This window comes from Ambystoma mexicanum, chromosome 12 (genome assembly GCF_040938575.1).
Source record: "Ambystoma mexicanum isolate Mex_15411 chromosome 12, UKY_AmexF1_1, whole genome shotgun sequence".
Classification (NCBI taxonomy): Eukaryota; Metazoa; Chordata; class Amphibia; order Caudata; family Ambystomatidae; genus Ambystoma; species Ambystoma mexicanum.
The window spans coordinates 513713722-513740740 of NC_090936.1; the positions used below are offsets into that span (position 1 = coordinate 513713722).

Below are 27019 nucleotides of genomic sequence, written 5' to 3' on the forward strand. Positions count from 1 at the left end.
CATCCAAACCGACTCCTCTGCGGTCCGGCTTCAAAAAATGTCGAGACTGCGGAAAGAAAATGTCGATAACGGATCCTCACAGGATCTGTTTGTGGTGTTTGGGAGTCGAGCACCATTGTTCGGAGTGTGAGGACTGCATGTCCATGACGGCGAAAGCCTTGAAGGAGCGCAAGGGGAAGCTCGAGAGAGGTAAGACTGTCAAAACCTCCTCGAAAGTTTCTTCGGTCGAGGCGTTCGTCTCCTCGCCGTCGAAAGCATTCCCATTCTAGGTCTCGAAGTAGCTCCCACCACTCGTCGAGATCTAGACACTCAAAGAAGAGACGTTGAAGATCCCCTTCCTCGTCATCTTCTGTTTCCCCAGAAAGGGTCTCCTGCCCCACAAAACACAGCTCTCAGGCTGAGTGGGAGGAATTCAGGAAGAAAATGCTAAGCGTCTTCGAGAAAGCGACCTCGACCCCCTCGAAGACAGCTGAGAGTGATACCCTGGGTGAAAAACCCAAAAAATCGAAACGCCGCGAGTCGTTGCACCCGGCAAAAGAGTCCACCCGAGAGCACCACGGGCCATCGGGTAGGAAGGCACCATCTTCGACGCATGGATCGGCGCCATCGACGCCGTTGTCGAAGGGTTCTTCGACGCATCGGTCGATTGAATCGACGCCATCGTCGACATCGACGCCGATAAAAGAGAAAACCACGGCTACTTCACAGCCAACGGTTATACCCAGAGCCTCCAGCACGATGCCGAGAACGTCGTCGACATCCTCGAATAGGATCCCGATCCTCTCGAGTTCTCCGAGGCCTCTTCCAGTTTTCTCGACGCCTTTCTCTGCGCCTTCGAAGCCTTTCACATCGACGACATCGACGCTTTCTCGCCCAATAATGACGAGTTTGGCTCCTTCTGCCTTAGAAATGGGTTTTACACCATTTCCGAGGTCAGAGTACCCCAGATTATCTTCAATCTATGAAGAAGGGGAGGATTCTGACCAAGAAAGACCCTTCGGGCAGCAGAGGGCCACACCACCTGTTTCAGAGGATTTTACCTCTGAGGAAAGAAGGTTGAAAGACCTACAGGAATCATTACATGAGGCAAGTGGGCTGGACACTTCCCCAGAAGTGGAATTTGTCAAACCAGACCCAGAGGAACATGCCGAAACCCCCTATAGAACCCTGATGGCAAGAACTATTGAATTCATGGGTTGGTCTGCGCCTTCTCCTGTTTTTCAACAGGATGACCTTACAGACATACTAGACAAAGGTCCACAGGAGGATCCTGTGGTCCCCTTCCATACAGCCTTACAAAGGAAGATTGCATCAAATTGGGAAACTCCTGAGGTTATCCCTGCCGTCAATAAGAGATTGTCAGCCAAGTATAGGGTAGCTGCGGCTGACCCCGAATATTTATCAAAACACCCGACTCCAGAGAGCCTGGTGGTTCAAGCGGCAACTTCATCAAGCAGCAGATCCGCTTACCCTACTGTCCCACAGGATAGAGATGACAAAAGGTATGATTCTATGGCAAAAAAAGTATTTTCTGCTTGTAGTATGGCGTTGAAGTCCATCAACGCCACTTGTACACTCGCCAGGTTCAGTCACACACTGTGGGAGTGTGCTTCATCAGCGGCTGACTGCATACCTGAAAGAGAGGAAAGGGAAGCCTTCCTTAACATCATTAAAGATGGCAAAGATGCCATGTGCGAATCTCTTCAAACTGGCATCGATTCCGCTGACAGTATCAGCAGGGCCATGGCGGCAAGTACTACAATCCGCAGGCATGCGTGGTTGCGAAAGTCTGGCTTTGCTCCAGATGTACAGGCCAGACTTTTGAATATGCCCTTTGACGGCTCTTCTTTATTCGGTAAAAAGGCTGATGACAGTCTGGAAAAGTTGCAAACATCTAAAGCAGCAGCAAAATCTTTAGAAGCTGCAATCCGCCAAACTCCTTTTCGCCCCTCAGGAACCTCTGGGAGAGGAAAGTTCTTTCGCTATTATTCCGCATTCGGGAAAGGCAGAGGACAGCCGGCTCAAAGAGGCCAAAGGAGATCCACCCGAGGTGGACGGGTCAAAAGTTCTAAGGCCGCAGCAGCAGCAGGTGCCTCTTTACCCTAGGCATCTACATCAGCCGTCCCCAAACCACTCTGAGGTCTTTCCACACAAAACACCTGTAGGGGGCAGGTTAACTCACCATCTGACGGAATGGCAGGCTATTACGTCAGATGCTTGGGCATTGGAGACAGTTGCCCAGGGTTACTGCCTACCCTTTCTACATATCCCTCAGAGTCATCCACCGGGGCACAGCTCTCTAAAAGTTCCAGATCCGCTCCTCTTGCAGGAAATTGTAGACCTGCTAGAGAAAAGTGCCATAGAACCGGTACCTGTAGCGGAGAGGAACAAGGGCTGGTACTCCCCCTACTTTCTCATACCGAAGAAGGACGGAGGAAGGACGGAGGACTGAGACCCATCTTGGACTTAAGAGAATTGAACAAGTTCCTCAGGAAGGACAAGTTCAAGATGGTAACTCTCTCTCAGATCTTTCAGGCCCTCTAGGTCCAGGACTGGCTGGTATCTCTGGACCTCCAGGATGCGTATTTCCATGTGCCAATCCATCTCAAACACAGGAAATACCTGAGGTTCGCAATTGGCGGCTCTCATTATCAATTTCGAGTTCTGCCATTTGGGCTGACCTCCGCCCCAAGGGTCTTCACCAAGCTAATGTTGGTAGTGGCTGCACGTCTAAGGAGGGAAGGGATTCACGTCTACCGCTACCTGGACGATTGGCTGATCAGAGCTGTATCTTCGGAACAAGCTCAGATCCAGCTAGATTATGTCTGCCACTCCCTTCACAAACTGGGCTTCTCCCTCAATTTAAAGAAGTCACGGATGATACCATCACAGAGGCTCCAGTTCATCGGAGCGGTCCTGGACACTTCCCTGGGAAAAGCCTCGCTACCAGAGGTGAGGGCTCAAGATATTCTGCAGATGGTCAACAAGTTTCAAAATGCCCAACATCTCCCAGCCTTCGACTTTTTGAGGTTACTAGGCCTCGTGGCATCCTGCATCTTCCTTGTGCCAGAGGCTCGCCTGAGAATGAGATTTCTCCAGTGGGCATTAAGGACCCAGTGGTCACAATACTCAGGAAGAATGACAGATCTCCTGCGGATTCCGGACAAGGTAGCCCACGACCTTCAATGGTGGGCCTATCCAGAGAACATCTTGAAAGGAGAACTGTTTTGGCAATCATGGCCGGAGATAACAGTAGTCACAGACGCCTCGCTCACAGGGTGGGGAGCCCATGCCAACGACTTGACCATCAGCGGTCGTTGGTCTCCATTGGAGTCCAGACTTCACATCAACCTATTAGAGCTGGGAGCGATCACACTAGCGCTGAAAGCTTTCCTGCCATCATTACAGTCGAGAAATGTCCTGATAATGACGGACAACACGGTGGCCATGCACTACCTCAACAAAAGAGGAGGCGTGGGGTCACTGCCACTGTGCAGAGAGGCAATGCAGCTCAGGTTTTGGGCAATTCAGGAAGGAATCTCTCTATCGGCAGTCCACCTAGCTGGAGAGAAGAATTTGACAGCGGACGCTCTAAGCAGGCAGAGCACAGTCTCCCACGAGTGGGAGCTAGCTCAGGAAGTCCTTAAAGAGATCTTCGCCCTTTGGGGAACCCCTCAGGAGGATCTGTTCGCCACCAGCACCAACAGGAAGTGCGATCTGTTCTGTTCAAGGGAATTTCCCCCGAGAGGAGCTCTAGGGGACGCGTTCGTAGTGGACTGGGAGATCCCACTCCTTTACGCGTTTCCACCAGTCCCTGTTATTCCTCAAATGATCAGGAGGTTGAGAAGATTCCGGAAAACCATGATCCTAATTGCCCCGGACTGGGCCAGGAGAACGTGGTACCCGGACCTTCTAGATATGTCCATCTGCCCTCCAATCCGTCTTGCACTCGAAGAGGATTCTTCTCTCGCAGAAGGGAGGTCAGGTTCTCCATCCAGACATCAGGACCCTCAACCTTCACGCTTGGCTTCTGAAAGGGTAAGGTACAAGGATTGGGACCTCCCTGATGACGTCATGGAGGTGATGCTTTCGGCCAGAAGGGCAGCAACAAAGTCTTTATACAGCTGCCATTGGAACAAATTTTGCAGCTGGTGTAGAGAAGAGAAAATCGACCCTTTTTCATGTGGTACCCCAACGGTGTTATCGTTTCTGCTCTACTTGGCAAACTCAGGCCTTCAAGTTGGCACTGTAAAAGGCTATCTCGCAGCGCTATCAATCTTCAAGCGCACTGCGAAGGAACCATCGTATTTCAAACTACCCCTGGTAATACAATTTCTTAAGGGATTAACTAATGTTTATCCTCCCAAGACCATTCCAAGTTCCCTTATGGGACTCAAATTTAGTCTTAAATTTCCTAATGGGTACTCCCTTCGAACCACTCCACTCTTGTTCGCTGAGATTTCTCACTCTTAAAACTATCCTATTAGTAGCACTAACATCTGCTAGGAGGATGAGCGAATTACAATCTCTACCGTGTAAACCCCCCCCCCCCCATACAATTTTCCATAAGGACAAAGTTGTCCTACAGGTGAAGCCTAATTTCCTCCCAAAGGTGGTTTCTGAATTTCACATCACTCAGAAAATTACCTTACCTTCGTTCTACCCTTCTCCCCATCCGGGGAAAGAGGAAGAAAGGCTACATAGGCTGGACCCAAGGCGAGCTCTAAGCTTTTACATCAGCAGACTGGCTAGGATTAGGCAAGCAGACCAACTGTTTGTAGGATACTCGGGTCACAAGTTGGGACTACCCATAACAAGACAGACCATTTCCAGGTGGATTATTTTGGCCATTCTGGAATGTTAAACTGGCAGGGAAAGAGCCACCCCAGAATCTTATGGTTCATTCAACCAGGGGTTTCGCAGCCTCTTCGGACATATGACCAGTCCGAGACATAATTTGTTCAACAGTCACACATACAAGACTTTAACTGTCCATTTTATAAAAGTATTCTCCAGTAATTATGCAGTTCCTTTTCCTTGCATAGATTGCTATTGACTGTTCAATTAACCACCCTGCTACCATTGTGAGTGCTGCACTGGCTGCTCTGCCACATTGACAAATGAAAGAGTGAGATGTATAACGCTGTTGCCTAGCTGTGGGTATACTTCTCACACCATGAACACGGGGGCAGAGAGAAATCCTGCTACCATCCACCAGTGACTGGCAGCAGCTCACCCAGCCCTTTTCACCTTACCCTTCCCACTCCCCCAACACCCTCTGTACTGGCTGTAGCACTTGCACATCATAATCCCTCTTGTGCACCCTTGGACACCTGCTTTTCTTACACTTGCCAAATGAAACCCCAGCAAGCCCTACTTTGCTTACTCTAAAATGCCAGGTCAGGGCCAAGACACAAATAAACTCCACAACATGCAATTTCTCAAGATATCGCTGACCACATCTTCATCACGGAAACACATGTCTAATGGAATCCTTGCTCCCACATAGCCTCATCTTTGATGTCCATCTCCCTGCACAGCTGCTATTTGGAAATGTTACCGCTGGCAGGGGGTGCACCGCTGCTCCACCCGCTTCCGATGCCTCTACTCGCCTAGCGGTGGACATGTTGTCGAGCCAGTATATTTAGAGGTTTGGCGCTGCATGTTGTTTGTTCCTTTTTTCCTCTGCACACTTCATGAAACTGCTTTGTTACAGTGTTAATGTACTCATTTCACACCATGCTGAATCTGCCGAAGTACTCTGTTTTTAAACCCTTTATCGACTGTGGGTGTCCAATGACGTCTCCGACCCACACTTGCCTGTACTGCCTAATGGAGAAACACGACTCGCAAGATTGCAGGTTGTCAGTCCATGCACCTCAAGGCACTTCCTTAGTGGACAGCAAAGCTCTTTACCTTCCGCTATAAGGAAAAAATGTGACTGAGGTTACTGGGAGTGTGTGGTGGGTCAGAAGGAGGAGTCGGACACTTTGAGGACTTTCTATACTCTCTCTATACTGGTCATAAAAATAAAAGAATAAGACCTATTCTCCAGCATGGGGTCTGGCATGGATTCACATGCTCATGAATATTCTCCGTCGTCAGGCTGGGAATCCTCGGTAAAGAAAAAATCAGTATCAGTTTCGTTTATGATCTGTCTTTCTTAGTAGTAACCAATCACTGATCTCTGGGTCATACTGCCCCCAGCCAATGACTGCCCTTCCCTAAGCACCTCCGCTGGCAGACATCCTCAGATTTTTACCGCATGTTCAAGTGTTGGGACTCCTCGTGCTTTAGCTCTCGAGCTTTTACTGCGTTTTCATGCTTTTTCAGGAGAATTTTCTCATTTTTTCAGTTTTATCGAGCCTCAAGCTCCACCGTTTCTACTTCTGATAACGGGGACCCGTTTCGGAATTCTTCTACGCCCCTCAAGGGTGAAGTTTTCGTCGAGTTACGCTTCGTGGAGGATTCCAGACGATCTGTGGCCTACCTCAACGGACATGGCCCCAGGACAAGGGAAGCTCGACGCCCGGATCCAAGCTGTTCAGAAGCTGCCCAGGATGCGATTGCAAAATGTTTTCAAGGAGGACGAGCATTCCAGATGTCTCTAATGCCTTCATGAGGACACGACGCACATGGAGAAGGACTGTGTGTTATGCAAGAACCTGTCGGAAGGGACCAAGCAAGATCGCCGTTCCCGCCTCGCCGCCTGGCTGGAGAAGGGCACAGCAGGTGAGAAGGCGAAGAAAAGGTCTGAGAGGTCTTCTAAGTCCTGTGAGGGTGCCCCGGCGACGGGGGCCCAACAGAAGGCCAAGCACCGTGAGTCCGCGGGCACTGGGAGCGCCGAGAGGTCGGGCTCCTCGGCTGCCAGGCAGGGCACGACTTCCCCGGCACGATCAACCACGAGCCAGCGCTCTGGTTCGGGAAGAGGAAGTCCGAGAACCCGGGTAAGCTTCTGGAGAGGCCCCGGTCGATCTCGAAGGGAGCCGAGGGGGAGCGAGGCGATGACCTTCCCCCCCAAAGCGAAGGCCCAGGACGCACCTAAGGTGGTGAGGGCCTTGATCTAACCGGCAAAGGCCTCTATCGATGTTGTCGCAGCGGCCCTGGTGAAGCCGGCAGAGGCTTTGCCAGTGGAGGCGGCCTCGGGGCCCAGAGTTTCCCTGCCACCGCAGAGGGAATCCTCTTTCCAGACCATCGTTAAGACCCTCGTGAAGACCCCGGTGGAAAAAGAGGGGGGGGCCGGTGGCCATTACGGACTCGGATTCAGCCTCCGAGGAGGATCCGGTGGATACCGTGAAAGGCCTCAACGAGAGGTTCGTAGGCCTCAACGAGAGGTTCGAGAAGGTTCGATCCCAGGGGAAGGTTCCCGCTGATGTGATCGAAGATAGCGACGATAGCGACGACAAGGGCTCAGTGGAGCAGCCATCCCGTCCGTCGCAGCCATTACCCGAGCCCCAGGATAGCTCGGCGGCTATTTTGTTGGCGATCCAATCCTTATGTACTGAGATAAGGACGAGGTTACCACGGACCCCGACGGAGGATCCAGAACCAGAACCGTTGGGAAGCCCTCCGAACAAGCGGAGGAGAGTCCACCCTGCGCAGCCCTTCATGCCCGCGAGGCCTGTGGACCCCTCATCGGACCCTCGGGAGGATACGGCGACGGATACAGCAACGGGGACGGACGACGACGACGGCGGTGATGATGCAACGGACATCCCGTCATCAACCCCCCCACGGGCCTCTCCGCCCAACGAAATTGGCTCTTTCAAAGGGATTGTGTCCTCTGACGTATTCCTTACCTTAGATATCTCTTTCCAGCTTTGCTGGCCTCGGACATTTTTTCTCTCTAGAGGGCGCTGCGCGTCGACGTCCGCCGAGTCGATGTCCCTCGACAGCCGCCGTGTCGACGTCATCCTGCCTATAAAGGGCGCGCGCAGCGTCCGTTGTTCAGTTCCGTTTTTCCGTGCTTACTCAGTGCCTCGGAATATCGTTGCTCAGTTTCGTAGATATATTATTCCATTTTCCTCGAGATATTCGATCCATACTCGATGGCTTCCTCGTCTGAACCGACGACCCCTCGGTCCGGCTTTAAAAAATGCAGAGACTATGGAAAAAAGATGTCGCTAACGGACCCTCACAGGGTCTGTCTGTGGTGTTTGGGAGCTGAACACCATTGTTCGGAGTGTGAGGACTGTATGTCCATGACAGCTAAAGCCCTGAAGGAGCGTAGGGGGAAGCTAGAAAAAGGTAAGACGAAGTCGAGACATTCGTCTCCTCGTCACCATTCGCGCTCCAGGTCTCGAAGCGGGTCCCATCACTCTTCGAGATCGAAGCACTCGAAAAGGAGACGCCGAAGATTCCTTATCGACCCTCCCATCCATCCCCGCAGCACTACTTGTTGTTGCAGCTTACGCTCCTTCAGGTTGATTAGTCTAGTCCAGAAAGAATTATTGTGGGCTACAAAACGGAACTGAGCAACGGACGCTGCGCGCGGCCTTTATAGGCAGGATGACGTCGACGTCGATACGGCGGCTGTCGAGGGACATCGACTCGGCGGACGTCGACGCGCAAGGCGCCCTCTAGAGAGAAAAAATGTCCGAGGCCAGCAAAGCTGGAAAGAGATATCTAAGATAAGGAATACGTCGGAGGAACATCCCATCGAAGTAACTTGTTCTTTCATGCCATGATGGCCAGGGAATCCGAGCTCTTCCAGCTCTGCCCTGAGGAACAGAAAAAGGAAGGTTTTCTTTACCAACGACGAGAGGCCAAGAGAAAGACGGTCCTCGCGGTGTCGTTGCTCGATGACATCTGGGACGAGGGGCTGGCTATCCTGAAAAACCCTTCCACGACACCCGCCAAAACGGACAGGTACGAGAAGAAGTACCGGGTCCTTGTGCCTCAGGGCCGTCCCCTTGTGCCGCCCCCTTGTGCCTCAGGGCCCAGCCCACGCCGGACTCTGTCGTCTCGGCAGCGGCCAAGAAGAAAGCAGCGGGTGCGGCAGCTTCAACTTCCACTTCCCCGCCGGACAGCGAAGGCAAGAAGTTGGACTCCATTGGACGACGAGTCATCTCGTCGGCGGCGACGACGACGACGATTAAGGTGGCCAATGCCTTAGCGATTGTGGCCCGTTAAAACAGGGAGCTTTGGTTCAAGATGGCTCCTCTGCTAGACTTCCTACCGGATGACAAGAGGGCGGAGGCCGTACAGATTCTGCAGGAAGGCGAGGTGGCGTCGGATCACGCCATAATGGTGGCAACGGACATTGCCGATACCGGATTTCGCCAACTGGGCAACAGGGTTTGCCTCCGACGACGAGGATGGCTCAAGGCGACTGACTTTCGCCAGGACGTCCAGACCAGAGTGTTGGACATGCCGTTCGACGGCAACAACCTGTTTGGAAAGACAGTGGATGAGGCCCTCCAGGCCATCAAGACAGACACGGAAACAGCCCGAGCCCTAGGAGTCCTTCAGCAACGGCGGCCCTTTCGGAGCTCCAGAGGCAGACCGGGAGCCTCCAAGGGATCCAGTGGTGGCTCTTCTACTTACCGCCAGGCGGCCCGCTCCTCGTCCCAGGAGGCCTACAGAGTCCGCGGCAATCAAGGAGGGTCTCGCCGCCGTCAGCAAGGAGGCCAAGGCGGCAAGGCCTCTTCCAAGCAGGACTGAACCGGCCGTAGCGTCGGGCCCCCACCGAAGCACCCCGGTGGGAGGCCAGCTGACGAAGTTCGTCAGCGTGTGGGAGTCTATCTCCACCGACCGTTGGGTGCTGGACACCCTGGCCTGCGGACACTCGCTAGAATTTCAAAAGAAGTGTCCTCGCATTCCTCCCGTGGCCAGGAAGGAGAATCGCATCCCTCAACTGCTTTTGGAGGTAAGGGCGATGCTCAAGAAAGGTGCCATCGAGCTCGTCCCCAAGAGACTCCGGGGCTCCGGCGTATACTCTAGATACTTCCTCGTCAGAAAGAAGACAGGCGGTTGGCGCCCCGTCCTCGAGCTGCGTCGGTTAAACAAGTACATCAAGGCACAGAAATTCAGGATGGTCACCCTCCAGCACGTGCTGGGACAACCGGAAGAGGGCGACTTCCTATCGTCACTGGACCTGGAGGATGCTTACTTCGACATCCCCATTCTAAAAGGACACGGAAAGTTCCTCAGATTCGTAGTCCAGGGGCGTCACTATCAATTCAGAACCCTGCCGTTCGGATTAAAGTCGGCACCCAGGGTGTTCACCAAGTGCCTCGCACCTGTGGCGGCGTGGTTGCGCCTGCAAGGGATCCACGTCTACCCCTACCTGGACGACTGGCTAATCCGTGCAAGGTCAAGAGAACTCGCCCTCGAACACACAGCGAGGACCGTCTGCCTGCTCACGGAGCTTGGATTCGCCATCAACTACCCCAAATCCCATCTGGTCCCGTCGCAGGTGGCACTGTTTCTGGGAGCGAAGCTCGATACAGTGAAGCGATTGGCATCTCCATCGGAAGAAAGGACTAAGACCATTTTTGGGCAAGGTGCAGCGCCTGTTAGCCACAGATGTGGCCAGAGTGAGGTCCATCAAGTCCCTCCTCGGGATGATGTCCTCTTGCATCTACCTTGTGCCCCTTTGCAGACTTCGGATGCGTCTGCTACAAAAGTTCCTCGACGCCCACTGGATTCAAGTGGCGGGCAGCTTCGAAGATAGGATCCCGCTCGACAAGGAGTTCTGTCGGGCGATTATATGGTGGGGTGCCCGTGCGCACCTCACGGCAGGCATGGACTTTCAGACCCCGGCGTATCAGGAGACGGTAACGATGGACGCCTCCCTGGAGGGATGGGAGGCCCACACCGGAGATCTCCACGCAAGAGGCCTCTGGCTCCCGGAGGAGAGGCCTCTCCACATCAACATCCTGGAGCTACGAGCCGTGTTCTGGGCGCGTGGTGAGGATCTTCACCGACAACAGCACCACGATTGTTCTACATCCGGAAGCGGGGAGGCACCAGACCCCCAGCCCTATCCAAGGAGGCCCATGATCTGTGGCACTGGGCCGTCGCCCGGGGGATGTTTCTGGTTCCTTCCACCTGGCAGGAATAAAAAACACCATCGCCGACTCACTCAGCAGGGAGCTGCGCTCGTGCCACGAGTGGGAACTACGCCAGGACCAGGTGGATCAGCTCTTTCAACGATGGGGCAAACCCCAGATCGACCTGTTCGCGACGGCGACGAACTCCAAGTGCCAGAGGGTCGCCAGCAGGTTCACGCAGCCGAGGACCATGGGCGATGCTTTCTCATTCCCTTGGGACGGCCTGTTCCTGTACGCGTTCTCTCCGTTGCCGTTGCTGCTCCGTCTCATCAACCAGCTCAAGAGGTCCAGGTGCAGGATGATCCTCGTCGCACCGGCGTGGCCGAGACAGATCTGGTTCCCGGACCTTCTGGACTTGTCAGCGTCCCCACCTATCAAGCTGGCGACAGACGCGGATCTTCTCTCCAGAGAAGGAGGCGCCATTCTTCATCGCAACGGAGTCGCTGAACTTGCAGGCTTGGCTCCTGCAGCGTTAGAGTTTGGAGGATACGATATCCCGGCTAACTGCAGAGAGGTTCTTGCAAAATCCAGGGCGTCCTCAACTCTCAAATGCTATGGACATAAGTGGAAGAGATTCTCTGTCTGGTGCCGTGCACAGAAGATTAACCCTCTGCGGATTATGGCCCCTCAAGTATTGCCATACCTACTGTCGCTGGCCAAAGCTGGACTGGCTCACGCCTCCATCAAGATACATCTGGCGGCCATCTCCCAATACACCAGAACTACAGGACGGGCGTCCTTGTGATCTCATCGCCTGGTGAAGGAATTTATGAAGGGACTATTCCGATCGTTCCCGCCGGTGAAGGCCCCTGCCCCGGCTTGGGAGCTCAACGTGGTGCTGACCAGGCTCATGGGGGCCCCATTTGAGCCTATGCATTCGGCGCCGTTGAAGTTCCTGTCATGGAAGACAGCATTTCTTGTGGCCATCACCTCTGCACGACGATTGGGAGAGATCCAGGCCCTATCTTGCAAGCCTCCATACTTGACTTTTCACGACACGAGGGTGGTGCTGAGGACGCACCCCTCCTTTATGCCCAAGGTGCCGTCAGACTTCTACCTCAACGAGCCCTTCGTGTTGCCAGTTTTCTTCCCGTCGCCTTCGTCTCCGGCCAAGAGGACTTTGCACTCGCTGGATGTGACTAGAGCGCTGATGTTCTACGTGGACCGCACAAGAGTTTTCGGAAGACATCACAGCTGTTTGTGAACTTTGGACCTGTGAATCAAGGGAAGGCTCTCTCGAAGGCTTCCATTTCCAGATGGCTCTCCGGCTGCATCATGCACTGTCACCGGTTGGCAAACCGACCGCTGCCCGGCTGTCCGAGAGCCCATTCGACCAGAGCGATCGCTGCTACCACGGCGTTCCTGTCTGGTGTGCCCCTGCTGGACATCTGCAGGGCTGCTACGTGGAGGTCGACGTACACCTTCACAAGATTCTACTGCGTCGATCGGGACTCCAGGGAGGAGTCCAGGGTCGGCCAAGCAGTGCTGCGCAACCTGTTCGCTTAAGGTGAGCCTGGTGAGGAGGTAAGAGATGCTTAATGTTGAGTTGTTGTATTGCTTAATGTTGAGCCTGTTGCCACCTCCCGTGGTTGTGCATGTGTATACTGCTATGTATTCTTATATTCATGAGCATGTGAATCCATGCCAGACCCCATGCTGGAGAAGGAACAAGTTACTTACCTGTAACTGTTGTTCTCCAGCATGGGTCTGGCATGGATTCACATGTGAACCCTCCCTCCTTCCCCTCTGCGGCTCTTCACTTGGTCATACTGCCACTTTACGTGCTACCAAATCTGAGGATGGCTGCCAGGGGAGGGGCTTAGGGAGAGGGCAGTCATTGGCTGGGGGCAGTATGACCCAGAGATCAGTGATTGGTTACTACTAAGAAAGACAGATCAGAAACAAAACTGATACTGATTTTTTCTTTACCGAGGATTCCCAGCCTGACGACGGGAATATTCATGAGCATGAGAATCCATGCCAGACCCATGCTGGAGAACAACAGTTACAGGTAAGTAACTTGTTCCTCTCTCCGTATGGCTAAAGGGAATACCCTACCTATCTAAAGAAATTTAAGGTACTCATCTGATGTCAGTAAGTCCAAAGTAAATATGTCCTCTGTCCAAACTAACCCGATCTTTCCCTACCACTAAATGTAATTTACGTTTGGTCTTCTCTTTGGTCTGGATAGTCCTTTTTATATACAGGTTTTGTTTAGGATTATATACTTTTTAGCGTAATCTCCTTTCATAGTCCTTCTTATCAACTCTTGTAGTTCCTCAAGATAACACTTGGATGTTTTGCTTTCTGTGGTCCTCTCTTTGTAGTACTTTTTCTTACAATAGTTCCTCGCTCATGTCACCACATACATGCTCTTCGCAGTCTATTTGCTTAGCCTTTTCCAAATTATAGTTATTTGCATTTCCTCTCCGACTTTCTTTTCTATTGATACTCTGAGGCTCACTGTTTTTATCCTGTTCAATTGAGAGCCTTATCTCATTTTTCTTGTTATACGATTCAGGGTTACACTTTCTCAAGCCTTCAACTTTGAATGTATAGAGTTGCTGTTGTTGGTCCCAGGGGTTCTCTTCTGAGTCTTTGTTGGCTTATCACCTGGCTTGTTTAAATCTTCCTCTTATATCTTGTTCAATTCCTTTGTTAACTGGAGTCTTCAATAATACATTGCCCACAGGATTGGGGTGAGTTCCTCTCCTTCCTGGACTTTCATGAACAGGTTATTTATTATTCATTCGCATAGGTTTTTACAGTTCCAATCATTCAACTTTCTGGTTATTCTTCCGTTCTTATGACTGGGGCTAGTTCCTTGATGTAGATAATGATTCCCTGGTACCCCTCGGTATACAGGGAACGGTTGCAGGACACTGCTCTCGCTCAGGCACTGCTTCTCGCTCTATTTGCTGTTCTTCGGTTTCCTGTTCTCTGTTCCTCGTCAGACGTCTGCTGCCTTTAGATGCTAGAGGAGAAGGGACAAAGCCCTGTGATTCATCACAAGTGCTGAACCGGAGAATGGTTACCAGTCCGCAAGAACAAATAAATCACTGCAAGAGCTCTCATTCATCCAGCGGTTTGTTGAAACTGCATTCTCTCCTTGAAGAAAAGAAGTCACTGCTCTAGGGACTTCTCTGAGGAACAGGTGCCACAGGTACCTTTCCCGACCCAAACCTCACGTGGGAGGAATAGGAGACCTTTCAGCACAAAATGCTTGACTTCTTTTCCAAGGCATCAGCGGTGACAGTGCCATTGGGGTCCACTTTGCTTGGACGAGCTAGCAGCGACCCTGAAAAAGCCTATGACCGCATGCTCTTCCAAGGCCCCTATGGGTGAGGATCCGTCTCTGTGTTGCACTGCTCCATCCTCCGCCTTCAGTGCCACACTCCAAGCACATAGATCCCTCAGGAGTGCACCCTGCCCCCTAGAAATGTTTGCCTCGAATGGAAGACCTTTATGATGAAGATAGTTATCCTGTCTCCTTCAGACTGGAATCTTATGCCCCAGAGAAGTTAGGGACTTCCCTGTGGAGTTTTATGGAGAGGGGGGAGACTTACAGGATCTTGCTGGCTCATTTGCAAGACGCAAGTGGTTTGTATACTTCTCCAGAGTTTGATATACTCCCTGCACCTACTCCAGATAAGCCTCTGGTTTCATTTCAATGCCTGATGGCCAAGTAGGTGGACATCCTAGTGTTGTCAGTCCCTTCCAGACCACTGGTCCAATTTCAACTGATGGAGATTCTTGATTAAGGTCTGCAGAGGGATATCCTCCTGCCCTTGAACGCAGCAGTCGAGGCCCTTGGCCTGCAATCATGGTTGAACAGGCTTCTGGAATCTTTCTAAAACACAGGGGGGCACCTTCGGACCCGTCTTTCCTATCTGTACACGCCTCCCCTGAGAGCCTAGTAGTCCGGGCCACCACTGCAAAACTGAAGATTACTTTTTTCAAATGGATTGTGTCCTCCCACGTATTACGCAGATTTGATAATTATCTTTACAGCTTCAGCTGCTTCTGAAAAACATTTCTCGGCAGAGGGTGCTGTGCAGTAGTGTCGATGGCTCGATGTCCCTCGAAGGCCCCCGTCCGATCGTCAACGTCATCTGCAGTATATGTAGCATGCACAGCGCCCGTTGGCTTTAGTTCCGTTCTTCCGATGAAGCTTTCATTTCGAGATAAATTAAAGAACGCTTCAGATCGTTAAAGGAAAAAAGATCATGTCTTCACCGTCAACTCAATCGACGCCCAAGACGGGTTTTAAGAAATGTCAGGATTGTGGGTCAAAGATGTCCATCAACGACCCCCACCGCGTTTGCCTGTGGTGCCTTGGCACAGAGCATCGTATGAAGGAGTGCAAATCTTGTCCGGTGATGACTGATAAGGCTCAGTGAGAGCATGAAGGTAAATTGACAGTGGGTAGAATTCATAAATCCCCTTCTGTTCCAAAAAAACCTACTTCTGATGAGTCTCCTTGTAGAAAAAGATCGAAGAAATCTCGATCGAGAAGTTGTTTGCGACATTCATCTTCTTCCAGGAAGTCTAAGTCTTCCTTCCTCCTCGAGTGACTCCTCACCAGAGAGAATCACTTGTCCAATGAAATCTGACTCCTAAACTAAATGGAAAGAGTTTTGGAGGGAAATTATGAAAATCTTTGGGAGAGAAGCCTCTACTCCCTCGAAAGAACGAAAGAAAGACCATGTCCCAGTCGCTCTGCAAAAAGATGACAAAGGGAAGTCTAAGACAAACCCCTGTGCACCCTCGAGTCCGGGGCGCACGCCTGACGAACATCGAGAGCCTTCGAAGCCTCGAAAGAGTAAAAAGGCAAAGAGGACCTCGACAAGTCTAGAGTACAGCCCTTCGAGGGCTTTGTCAAAGACATCTTCGAGGAAAACAAAATCAGTTCCAGCAACGCCCTCGACGTCGGAACCTTCAACACCCATATCGAAGCCATCAAAGTCGAAGAGTTCAAGACCTTTGGCCTGGAGGCCTACTCAGAAGACTTTTTCAGAGCCATTGAAGGCTACACAAGAGACATCTTATAAGCCTCTGTCACAAAATGTTTTCTTCAAACCTTTCTTCAATTTATGAAGATCATGAACCATCTGATAGTGTTCAAACACTTTGTGGCCTTCAATATGGCACTACAAATGTGCCAGATGAATTTATTTCAGATGAACCCTGGCTTAAAGATCTGTATGAGAAACTACAATCAGCCAATGGGGTAGATAAATCTCCTGAGCTGGAATTTACAAAGCCAGCTCGAGCAGATCATGCTGATGGCTCATATAGACAAATAATCAGCAAAATAGTGTAATAATTGGTATGGAGTAGACCTGCTCCTCCTTTTCAACAAGATGACTTAACGGACGTATTAGGCTAAGGCCCACAGAGGGTTCCCATTTTGCCCTTCCATATTGCTTAGCAAAAAAGGGTTACAACATATATTGGGAAACCCCAGATTCTATTTCCACAGTTAATAAGAACTTTGCCAAGAAATATAGGCTATCAAGCAGTGACCTAGATTACTTAACCAAGCACCCAACTCCAGAAAATGTGGTGATCAAGCAGCCACGTCCACAAAGCAATCTGCTTACCCTACCATTCCTATAGTCAGGGATGATAAACGGGTGGATGCTTGGGCGCGAAAAGTATTTGCTGCCGGTATCATGGCCTTGAATTCGACAAATGCCACTTGTGCCTTATCAAAACGTTTGTTCATCCTGTGGGATTGCGCAGCAATGACGGCTGACCACATCCCCGAAGTGGAAGAGAGAGACTGCTTCCTGGCTATCCCTTAGGATGGTAAGGAGGCAATGTGTGAGCGCCTCCAGTCAGGTCTGGATTCTGCACATAGTATTAGCAGATCCATGGTGACTAGTACTGTGCTACGCAGACTTGCGTTGTTGAGGAAGTCTGGATTTGCACCAGATATGCAATCTAGATTACTCAATATGCCTTTTGACGGCTCAGGACTGTTTGGTAGCAAGGCTGATGGAAGTCTGGAAAGGCTGCAGACCTCAAAAGCGGCTGCTAAATCTCTTAGTGCCGCTATTAGACAGCCTCAACATTCCTACTCTGGTACATCATCTTGGAGGTGTAAGTCCTTTTGTTTCTACTCCTCAATTGAAAGAGGGAGAGGGCAAGCCAGTCATAGAGGACAAAGAGGATTCCCTCGTGGTGGATGAGGGAGAGGTGTACAATCAGCCCAAGCAGCTGCAACTTGGCCCTCAGCTACTGCTTCAGCCACCTCAAAACCTATCTGAGGCCTTAATCCACAAGACCCCAGCGGGAGGCAGGCTTTCACAGCATCTGAAAGAGAGGCGAGACATTACTTCAGATGCTTGGGCACTGGAAACGGTAGCCCAGGGTTACTGCCTTCCTTTTCTAAGAAAGGCCTGGGGATCATCCACCGGGGAACAGCTCATTGAAAATTCCAGATCCGCTCCTTATGTAGGAAATGTTGATCCTGCTAGAGAAAGGTAAAATAGAACCAGTACCTGCGGCGGAGAGGAACAAGGGTGGGTACTCCCTGTATTTTCTAATCTCCAAAAAGGACAGAGGATTGAGACCCATCTTGGACTTAAGAAACTTGAGCAAGTTTCTCAGGAAGGACAAGTTCAAGATGGTTACCCTTTCTCAGATCCTTCAGGCCTTCCAACTCCAAGACTGGATGGTATCATTGGACCTGCAGGATGCTTACTTTCATGTGCCTATCCATCACAAGCACAGGAGGTACCCGAGGCTAGCAGTTTGGTGGTTCTCATTATCAATTTTGAGTTCTGCCATTTGGGCTGACTTTCGCCCGAGAGTTTTCACCAAGTTGATGGCAGCGAGTCCCAGGAGAGGGTGGATTCATGTCTTCCCCTATCTGGACAATTGGCTGATCAGGGCTCGTTCTCCCAAACAGACCCTGTAACATCTCAGCGTGACTGCCACTTTGTCCACAAACTGGACTTCTCCCTCAATTACAAGATGTCAAACATGATACCATCTCAAAGACTCCAATTTATCAGAGAAGTCCTGGATGTCTCCTCGGGGAAAGCCTTGCCACCCAAGGTGAGCGCTCCTCACATTCTGCAAATGGGCACCACATTTCAGAGTGCCCAGCGTCGTCTTCTGGCCTTCAATTATTATTTTTTTTTTGTCTTTTTTTAATGTGAGGTTGCTCGGCCTCATGGCATCCTGCATTTTCCTAGTTTCAGAGGCTCGCCTGAGAAGGAGATCCCTCCAATTGGCTCTTGGGACTCATGGTCCCAATTCTCAGGCAGGATGTCAGACCTCCTTCAGGTTCGGGGCAGCGTCGCACAGGACCTTCTGTGGTGGACCTGCAAGGACAACATTCTAAAGGCAGAACCTTTTTGGCAGCCATGTTTGGAGAGAACAGGTGACGGACACCTCACTCATGGGGTGGGGAGCCCACGCCATCCATCTGACAATCAGCAGTCATTGGTCTCCATGGGAGTCCAAAGTACACATCAACCTTTTGGAGCTGAGAGCAATAGACTTGGGCTGAAGGCCTTTCTGCTCTCTGTATGGGGAAAGAATATCCTAATAATGACGGACCACACCACACACAGAGATAAACCCTACAGGGATGTGATCTTTTGCACTGCTTCTTCCGATCCACCCTGACAATAGATTATCTGTTAAATTGTTTGTATTGATTGCGAACACTACAATGTCTGTTATTATGGGGACTAGTTATGAATTCCTTCTCCTCATAGGATTTTAGCATGATTTCTTTGTTTTTTAGCTTCTTGGATGTATGTCACGGTATGATGAGTTGTTTGAATGAGTGCTCAATGAATGGCTAGTATGTGCGACGATGTTTTAGCCAATTTTAGGCATATGCTGTTTTGTTTTACTAAAATGATCAGTGTTTAATTATTTGTGATTGATTCACCATTGCTTAAATTGTTGGTATCACTGAAAATAAATTGTGATACACAATTTTCAAATATATATTCTCTGCACATATCTTTTCCGCTTTTCTATGTTATTATAATACTCTGGTCCAGAGGCTAGAGTTTCCCTGCTCCCTTCAGCTTTTTGGGCCTGCAAGGACAACATTCTGAAGGCAGAACCTTTTTGGCAGCCATGTTTGGAGAGAACAGTAGTGACGGACACCTCACTCATGGGGTGGGCAGCCCACGCCATCCATCTGACAATCAGCAGTCATTGGTCTCCATGGGAGTCCAAAGTACACATCAACCTTTTGGAGCTGAGAGCAATCAGACTTGGGCTGAGGGCCTTTCTGCTCTCTGTATGGGGAAAGAATATCCTAATAATGACAGACCACACAGTGGCCATGTACTACCTCAACAAGAGAGGAGGTGAGGTCACTACCACTGTGCAGAGAGGCAATGCAGCTCTGGTTCTGGGCAATTCAAGAAGAAATCTCTCTATCAGCAGTTCAGCTAGCCGGAGAGGAGAACACAGTGGTGGATGCTCTAAGCAGGCAGAGCTCAGTCTCCCACGAGTGGGAACTAGCTCAGGAAGTCCTTCAAGAGATCTTCACCCTTTCGGGGAACCCCTTAAGTGGATCTGTTTGCACCAGTGTTAACCGGAAGTGCGAACTGTACTGCTCCAAGGAATTTCCCCCAAGAGGAGCTCTAGGAGGCACGTATGTGGTGGGCTGGGAGTTTCCACTGCTGTACACGTTTCCTCCAGTCCCCGTCATTACTCACGTGATCAGGAGATTGAGAAAGTTTGGGAAATCCATGATCCTAATTGCCCCGGATTGGGCCAGGAGGACGCAGTACCTGGACCTTCTGGACATGTCCATCTGCCCTCAATGCATCTTCCACAAAGAGAGGGTTTTCCATCCAAAGGTCAAAAGACTTAGCCTTCACGCATGGTTTCTGAGAGGCTGAGGTACAAGGTTTGGCACCTGCCGGACGACCTAATGAAGATTTTGCTTTCGGCCAAAAGGCCAGCAACAAAATCCTTATACTGCTGTCGTTGGAACAAGTTCAACGGCTGGTGTAGGGATAAGAATGTGGATCCATTTCAGTGCGATACACCTACGGTGTTATCCTTTCTACTTCACTTAGCAAATCTGGGGCTCCGGATCACAACAATAAAGGGTTATCTGGCAGTGCTTTCGATTTTCAAGCGCTCATCGGAGAAAACCTCATACTTTAAAATCCCTTTAGTGATTCCTTTAAGAAACTGAATGATTAATGTGTTTCCTCCTATTCCCTTTCAGGTCCCTGTTTGGGATTTACATCTTGCATTAAAATTCTTAACATGCATCCCTTTTGTGAACCCATGCATTCATGTTCGTTAAGACTATTAACACTAAAAAAGGTTTTGCTAGTTGCAATCACATCTGCCCGCAGGGTGAGTGAATTACAAGCACTGTCTTGTAAACCTCCATATACGGTCTTCCAAAAGGATAAGGTGATTCTTAAAGTAAGACCTTTGTTTCTGCCAGAAATAGCCTCTGACTTCCATTTGTGCCAAAGGATAGTTTTACCAACTTTCTATCCCCCTCCTCATCCTGGAACGCAGGAGAGGTTACATTGGCTGGGCCCTAGGAGGGCTCTCGGTTTTTATATTTCGCAAATGTTAAAATTTTGCCAGGACGACATATTATTTACAGATTATTATTGGATATACAGGTCATAAATAGGGTTTAGCAATAACAAAACAGACTCTATCTAGATGGATTGTTCTGGGTGTGTAAGAATGCTATAGATTGGCTGGTAAAGATCCCCCAAAGGGTCCAAGAGCTCACTCAACCAGGAGCATTGCTACTTCTTTCGCTCTTCAGAGAGGAGTACCAATTAAACCACTTGGTCTACCATACACCCATTTGTAAAACATTACTGCCTGGACACTTCCTCTACTCAAGACGGAGCTTTTGGGAAAGCTGTCCTGCACTCTGTCCATGATAACCACTTCAATGATGAGGAATACTGGGAGGACACAATCCATTCGAAGAACAAGTTACGCCCCTTGTAACATTCTTTCGATTGGATGTTCCTCCCACGTATTCCTCATCGCCCCTCCCAACCTACCCCGGTGCAGAATGTATATGTTTTACACTCTACGCTCTGTCATCTAAGGTCTTCTAAGGCCTAAGGAGGCACTAGTAATTCCTCTAAACATGGGAAAACAAGAACTAAAGCCAACGGGCGCTCACATTCTACATATACTGTGGATGACGACGATCAGACGGAGGCCTTCGAGGGACATCGAGTCATCGACACTACCACACAGCGCCCTCTGTCAAATTCTTTTTGCTGAAGCAGCTGAACAGGTGAAGCTGGAAAGATAATGGTCAAAGACGAGCAATACATGTGAGGAACATCCAATCGAAAGAAGGTTAAGTAACTTGTTCTTCTCTGCCTTACCTCCTGACAGGGAAATTAAAAGGCTTGATGCCTGGGAAAGTCTTGTCCCGGTTCTCAATTCTCTGTTAGGTGACAATGATTTTAGGTTAGACAAATGGGCCTGGTCTTGGATTCCATTTATTATTATTTTTTTTTAATATATTTTTATTTTATTTTTTAAAGTCAAACAAACACACTACAACTGTTTCAAAACATAGAAAGCATCATATTTCAACACATTTTCAAACTCCCCAACTCCCCCCTCCCCCTTTAAACTAGAGCCAGTTCTCACATATCGTTTACGGGAACATCATTGGGTGGCACACTACCTAGACAGCCATCAACCGGGTCCTCTGTTTTGTTGTCACCCTGGTGAGGGTTTGCCAACGAGGCCACCAATTGCCGCCAGGCCAGCAAGGGCCCTACTTCTTCTTCGCCCCCCCTGGTGACCGCTTCAAACCAGACTACGGATTCAGCTTCCGCCCACCTCAAGAGGTCTGTCCACCATAGCTCCACCCTAGGTCTGTGGGCCGCCTTCCAGCCCATGGCGATCCTAAATTTGGCCAAGACATAGGCCAGGTCCTTCATCTTGCTTATGTGTTTCAAATGCCGGGGTCTAGGGAATAGTCCAAGCAAGCATGACCAGGCCGATTCCACATCCAGCACCACCCCCCCGCCAGCCAGTTTCGTCTTGACCTCGTTCCAAAATCTATGCACCTCCGGGCAAGCCCAAAACATGTGTAGCAGTCCCACGTTCACCTCCCCACACCTGGGGCATTGCTGTATAGCTGATCCCCCAAACTTTGCAAACTTCCCAGGGGTTAAATAAGCCCTGTGGGTAACGTACAATTGAAGCTGTTCTCACGTTACGGGACACCTTTTTATGGTACCTCTGGGCCCTCTGGGCCCGTTCCCACTGCCCATCCTTCATGGGTCCTCCCACCTCCTCCTCCCCCCAATCTTGTCTCAATTGGAGCAACTCCTTCCCTGCCCTTGCTCGCAGGAGCTCATATATCCTCGATATTTCGTGCCCGCCCTCTGATACATCATACATGGTTTCCAGGGAGGCATCTGGATCCTCCGCGAGCACTGTCTCCGGCCATCTTTCTCTAGTCTTTTTCACCAGCCCAGTGTAGGTTATATATTGGCCACCATGTACTCCCGTCTCTTCCTGCAGCTGCTGAAAGTCCACTGCCTCCCTTTCCTGCCATATGTCCCTGAGGGTGGCTAGGCCTACCTGTTCCCAGTATCTGCGGACCGATTCAAGTAGTTGGGAGTCGCTCCCACACAGAGCAGCCAAAGGGGCCTGCTGGGAGTATGGTTCCGAGTCCCCCCCAATCTTCCATGTCCTGTGCCAGATCTCCCAGCCCAACTTCAGTAACCGCCCCTTGCCCACCAGTTTATCTCTGCCCAACCACACCACTTCCATCAGAAAGTATGGGGCTGTATCTTCGCGCAGGAGCCTGGCTTCTGCCGAATCTTCAGTCGAGAGCCACCTGGCCACGTACTGCAGCTGCCCCGCCAGGTAATAGAGTTCGAAGTTAGGCAGGCCTATCCCCCCCCCCCCGTCGCACGGGTTCTGGAGCTTCCACAGGGCCACCCTATTCCTAGAGCTGCCCCACACAAAACCCCTACACACACTGTGAAGTTTCGCGAATAGGCTCCTGGGTATCAGAAACGGGACGTTTATAAAAAAGTGCAAGAGTCTAGGCAGGACCACCATCTTGAGCAAGGCCGCCCTCCCCATCATGGTCAGGGGCAGTCTGGACCAAAATACCATACTGTTCTTAATCCCCTCTATCGCCTTTTCCGTGTTGTGCTTGTGTTCTGTCTCGATCTTGTGGTAAATGTTTATTCCCAAATACCTAAATGTTACGGGCCGCCATGGTATTGGCAGAACAGGCAGCCCCTGCACCGGGACATTCCTATATCTACCCAAAGGGAACAGGCTGGACTTTCCAGGGTTCACCGATATACCGGAGAGGATGGCGTACCGTTCTATCACCTCTAGGACGTACTGTAGGTTTTCTTCTGGGTAGCATAAATAAAGGAGCATATCATCTGCATATAATGATATCAGATGCTCTCCACTGGCCGTGTTTATGCCCACCTCCCCATATTGTTGACGCAGGCATATTGCCAGCGGCTCCAATGCCAGTATATATTGCATAGGTGACCAGGGACATCCCTGTCTGGTCCCCCTGCCCAGTTGCCAAGAATCTGAGACCGTGGACCCTGTCTTGACCCTCGCCATCGGGGTGCTGTAAAACAACTGTACCCATCTGAGGTATCCAGGTGCCACTCCATACCCCTTCAGGACCGCTTTCAGCCAGGGCCATCGTACCGAGTCGAAGGCCTTGACCACATCTAACGACACTATAGCCACCTCGCCCGTGTCCTCCTCAGTTTGGTCTATGACATTGTGTAGCCTCCGGTGGTTATCGGTGATGTTCCTGCCCGGAACATATCCAGTCTGATCTGGGTGTATCAGTTTCTTAATCACCCTCTTCAATCTATTAGCCAGCACCGCCGTGAGTATTTTGCTGTCCTGGTTGAGCATGGAGAACGGTCTGTAAGACCCGCGCTCCACGGCCGGCTTGCCTGGTTTCAGGAGTGGGATGATTACAGCCTCACGGAGGGGCAACGGGAGTTCTCCCTTCTCATAGGCCTCGTTGAAAGTGGCAAGCAGTGGCTGGAGCAACTCTTGCTGGTATGTTTTGTAGAACTCGCTGGGCAGCCCATCCGAACCCGGCGCCTTGCAAGTGGGCAAGTTCCGAATCACTACCTCCAGCTCATCCGAGGTGACGGGTGCGTCGAACTCAGAACGTTCTAGATCATCTAAGGTGGGCAGCTCAATGTCCCCCAATGTGTCTAGTATGTCTTGGCCCATATCCTCCCCCGTGTCCTCATACAAGTGTCTGTAAAACTTAAGGAATTCCTCATTTACCTCTTTCTGGGTGTTGCATATGCTACCTCCTTCGCCCTGAATCTCACTAATCACTGAGCGGGGGGTCTCACTCTTGTACAGCCAAGCCAGCAATCTGCCCGGCTTATCGCCCCCTGCGTGTATCCTCTCAGTATATTTCCTGTGGCTGAGTCTGCACAGTCTATCCCAGAGTGCACTGCAGGACAACTGTAGCTCCTCTACTTTGGTTCTGTTATCATGAGCGGTGCTCACGCAACGCGTGAGCTCCTCTAGCTCCCTTTCCGCCTCCCAGAGCTCTGTTTCGACCCCCCCCTGTAGCCCCTTAACTTGGGGAATAGCTACCCCACGCACCACCACCTTAAACGCTTCCCACAGTGTGCCCACAGAGCTTACGCTTCCCGTGTTTGTATCAAAATATTCTTTAATGGCGTCCCTCATGCCCTCCCGAAACCCCTCATCCTGCAGAGCCTCGGTCCTAAGTCTCCATGTAGGGATCTGCGGGCGTGGGGGCTGGTGTCTCCAGTCTACCACCAAGGGCGAGTGGTCCGACAGCACTCGGACTTTGTATTCTGCTCCTTGTATTTCTCTCACTATCCCGGCTGTTACAAACATGTAATCTAACCTTGTGTACAAATCATGTGGCGCTGTGTAGTGTGAGTACTGTCTGACCGTGGGATGCAGCCTTCTCCACGCATCCTCTAGGCCTAGGTCTTTCAGTGGGTACTCGGCGCTTTAGCCGCCGGTGCCGTTTTTCCTGCCCTGTCCTTGGACCTATCCATACTGGGGTCTACGGTACAGTTAAAGCCCCCCCCACACTACCGTACCCCCCGCTAGGGGGCCAAGTTTACCGTAGAGGGTCCTAAAGTAAGCCGCTGTATGGTTATTGGGGGCGTACAAATTTATGATGTGTATTTCTCTGTTTTCCAAGAGACCCGTTACCACCACCATTCTACCCTCCGGGTCCACCATAGAATCAAGCACTCGAAACGGCACGTGGGGTGCCACCCAAGTGACAACCCCTCTGGCATACGCTGAGTACGCCGCCCCCACAACGGTGCCCTTCCATTTCCCCCCCGACCACCTCCAGCCTTTCCCTAGTGAGGTGGGTCTCTTGCAGCAGGGCTATGTCTACGCGCATCCTCTTTAAATACATCATCACTTTGTTGCGTTTAAGGTAGCTGTTGAGGCCCCATACATTCCAGGTCACAATTCTGAGATTACCCGATGCCATCTAGTCGGTCTATCTACGTCCCATCCCTCCCCATAATGTTCCCCATGTAGGGTCGTTTCCTGGCTCCTTCCCCAACCTCACACCACTTTGGATTCCATTTATTGAGGGCAAAGTCATGTTTTGCAAGCTCTGAGAAATCAGAGAATCTGAGAAAAACTGATTGGCGAGAGGGCTTTTGGTGCAGAGAAAAAACATGAAATGTATAATTGCTACATGTTGTCTAAAGTTAACAATGCTGCATTTGTATCAAGCAGGACTGTCCACGATCGTGCTTTTACTCAGTGATTTCACTTGAGTGTGGCACACAGTCTCACTGATCATAAATAGTGAAGGATGATTGTAGTGGGCTCTGTCAATACACGTTGGAAAAGGAGACCAGCTAATGCACAAGTCCTATAGTGCTGGTAAAAAATGCTCTGCAAAAGTCTGAGTGTTCAGACTTTTTATACTTGTTCTTTGTCTCCTGCAGGGAACGGCAGATCAAGTGCCCAAAGTGTGACAGGATCTTCTGCAGGACAAGCCACCTGAAGAAGCACCTGAACTCTCATGAAGACAAGCGGGATTACATCTGTGAGAAATGCTCCAAAGCCTTCTTGACAAAGTACCATCTAACCCGGCACCTGAACATATGCAAGGGACACAAGTCAGGCCACTCCTCCAACGACCCAGAGGATGTGGATGGCGAGGACTCGGAGGATGAAAAATTACTGGGTTCAGCAGATACAGAGGACCTTATACAGGGCAATGATGTATATGCCTCAAATAATGCTGTCTCTGAACCAGAGTGACAGGAGCCAGTCCCTAATGTTAATATTTATTTATTTATTTATCTGTATATTCTGTTTTTGGTCAATAGACTAGGGGGTCTCATTTAGAGGGAACTGATTCGAACAGCCCATCATGTAAATAACCACATTTTTATAATACGGTAGAATACAGTCATTTGGGTTAATTGTTTTTTTTTTCTCGCTTTAATGGATGAACTGTACAGTGCAGTAAACTGGCAACAGGCGGGCTCATGGCATGTAAAAAGAAAATCATGATGATAAAGCTACAATGAAACCAACATTTTAGCAGCTCTTTGTTTTTGTTAACTCAATCAAAACATTAAAAAACGTGAACTGGAAATTATTTATTTTTCGAATGTTATTGATTCACACAGAAGAACAAAGACTCCACATAATTCAACCAGAGCCAGGTTTTTGAGCTACCAAGAATCGCACATTGAAATTAGTTAGGCAAACTATTTGTACTATAGTTGCCATTACTGCAATTGAATGGCAGAATTGACTGGTTAACATTTTCAGTTGCAAACAAAATGCTTAGTAGAGCTACAAAATAATAAAACATGGAGTCTTCATAGTTGATGCTAGGAGGGTATTCCCCAACCTTGTGTTTGCGGTGTGAGAAAGCCAAAGCCACAGCCACAACTGGGTACTGGGGGTTCCCTCAAGGAAAAGGA

At 50.3% G+C, this 27019-nt stretch overlaps 1 protein-coding gene across 5 annotated transcripts in view; it reads left to right on the forward strand.

Annotated features, from left to right (window-relative positions):
- The window catches only part of PRDM4 (PR/SET domain 4), a 617560-nt gene extending 590875 nt beyond the window's left edge, over nucleotides 1–26685 (forward strand). For 3 of the 5 annotated variants that reach the window (XM_069628794.1, XM_069628793.1, XM_069628795.1), the window contains one exon: nucleotides 26027–26685. In XM_069628794.1, the coding sequence (XP_069484895.1) occupies nucleotides 26027–26345 (319 nt within the window). In that variant the 3' untranslated portion in view covers nucleotides 26346–26685. The remainder of the gene's footprint in view (nucleotides 1–26026) is intronic. The other 2 variants (XM_069628797.1, XM_069628796.1) reach the window with 1 other exon arrangement.
- Nucleotides 26686–27019: the final 334 nt, after the last annotated feature.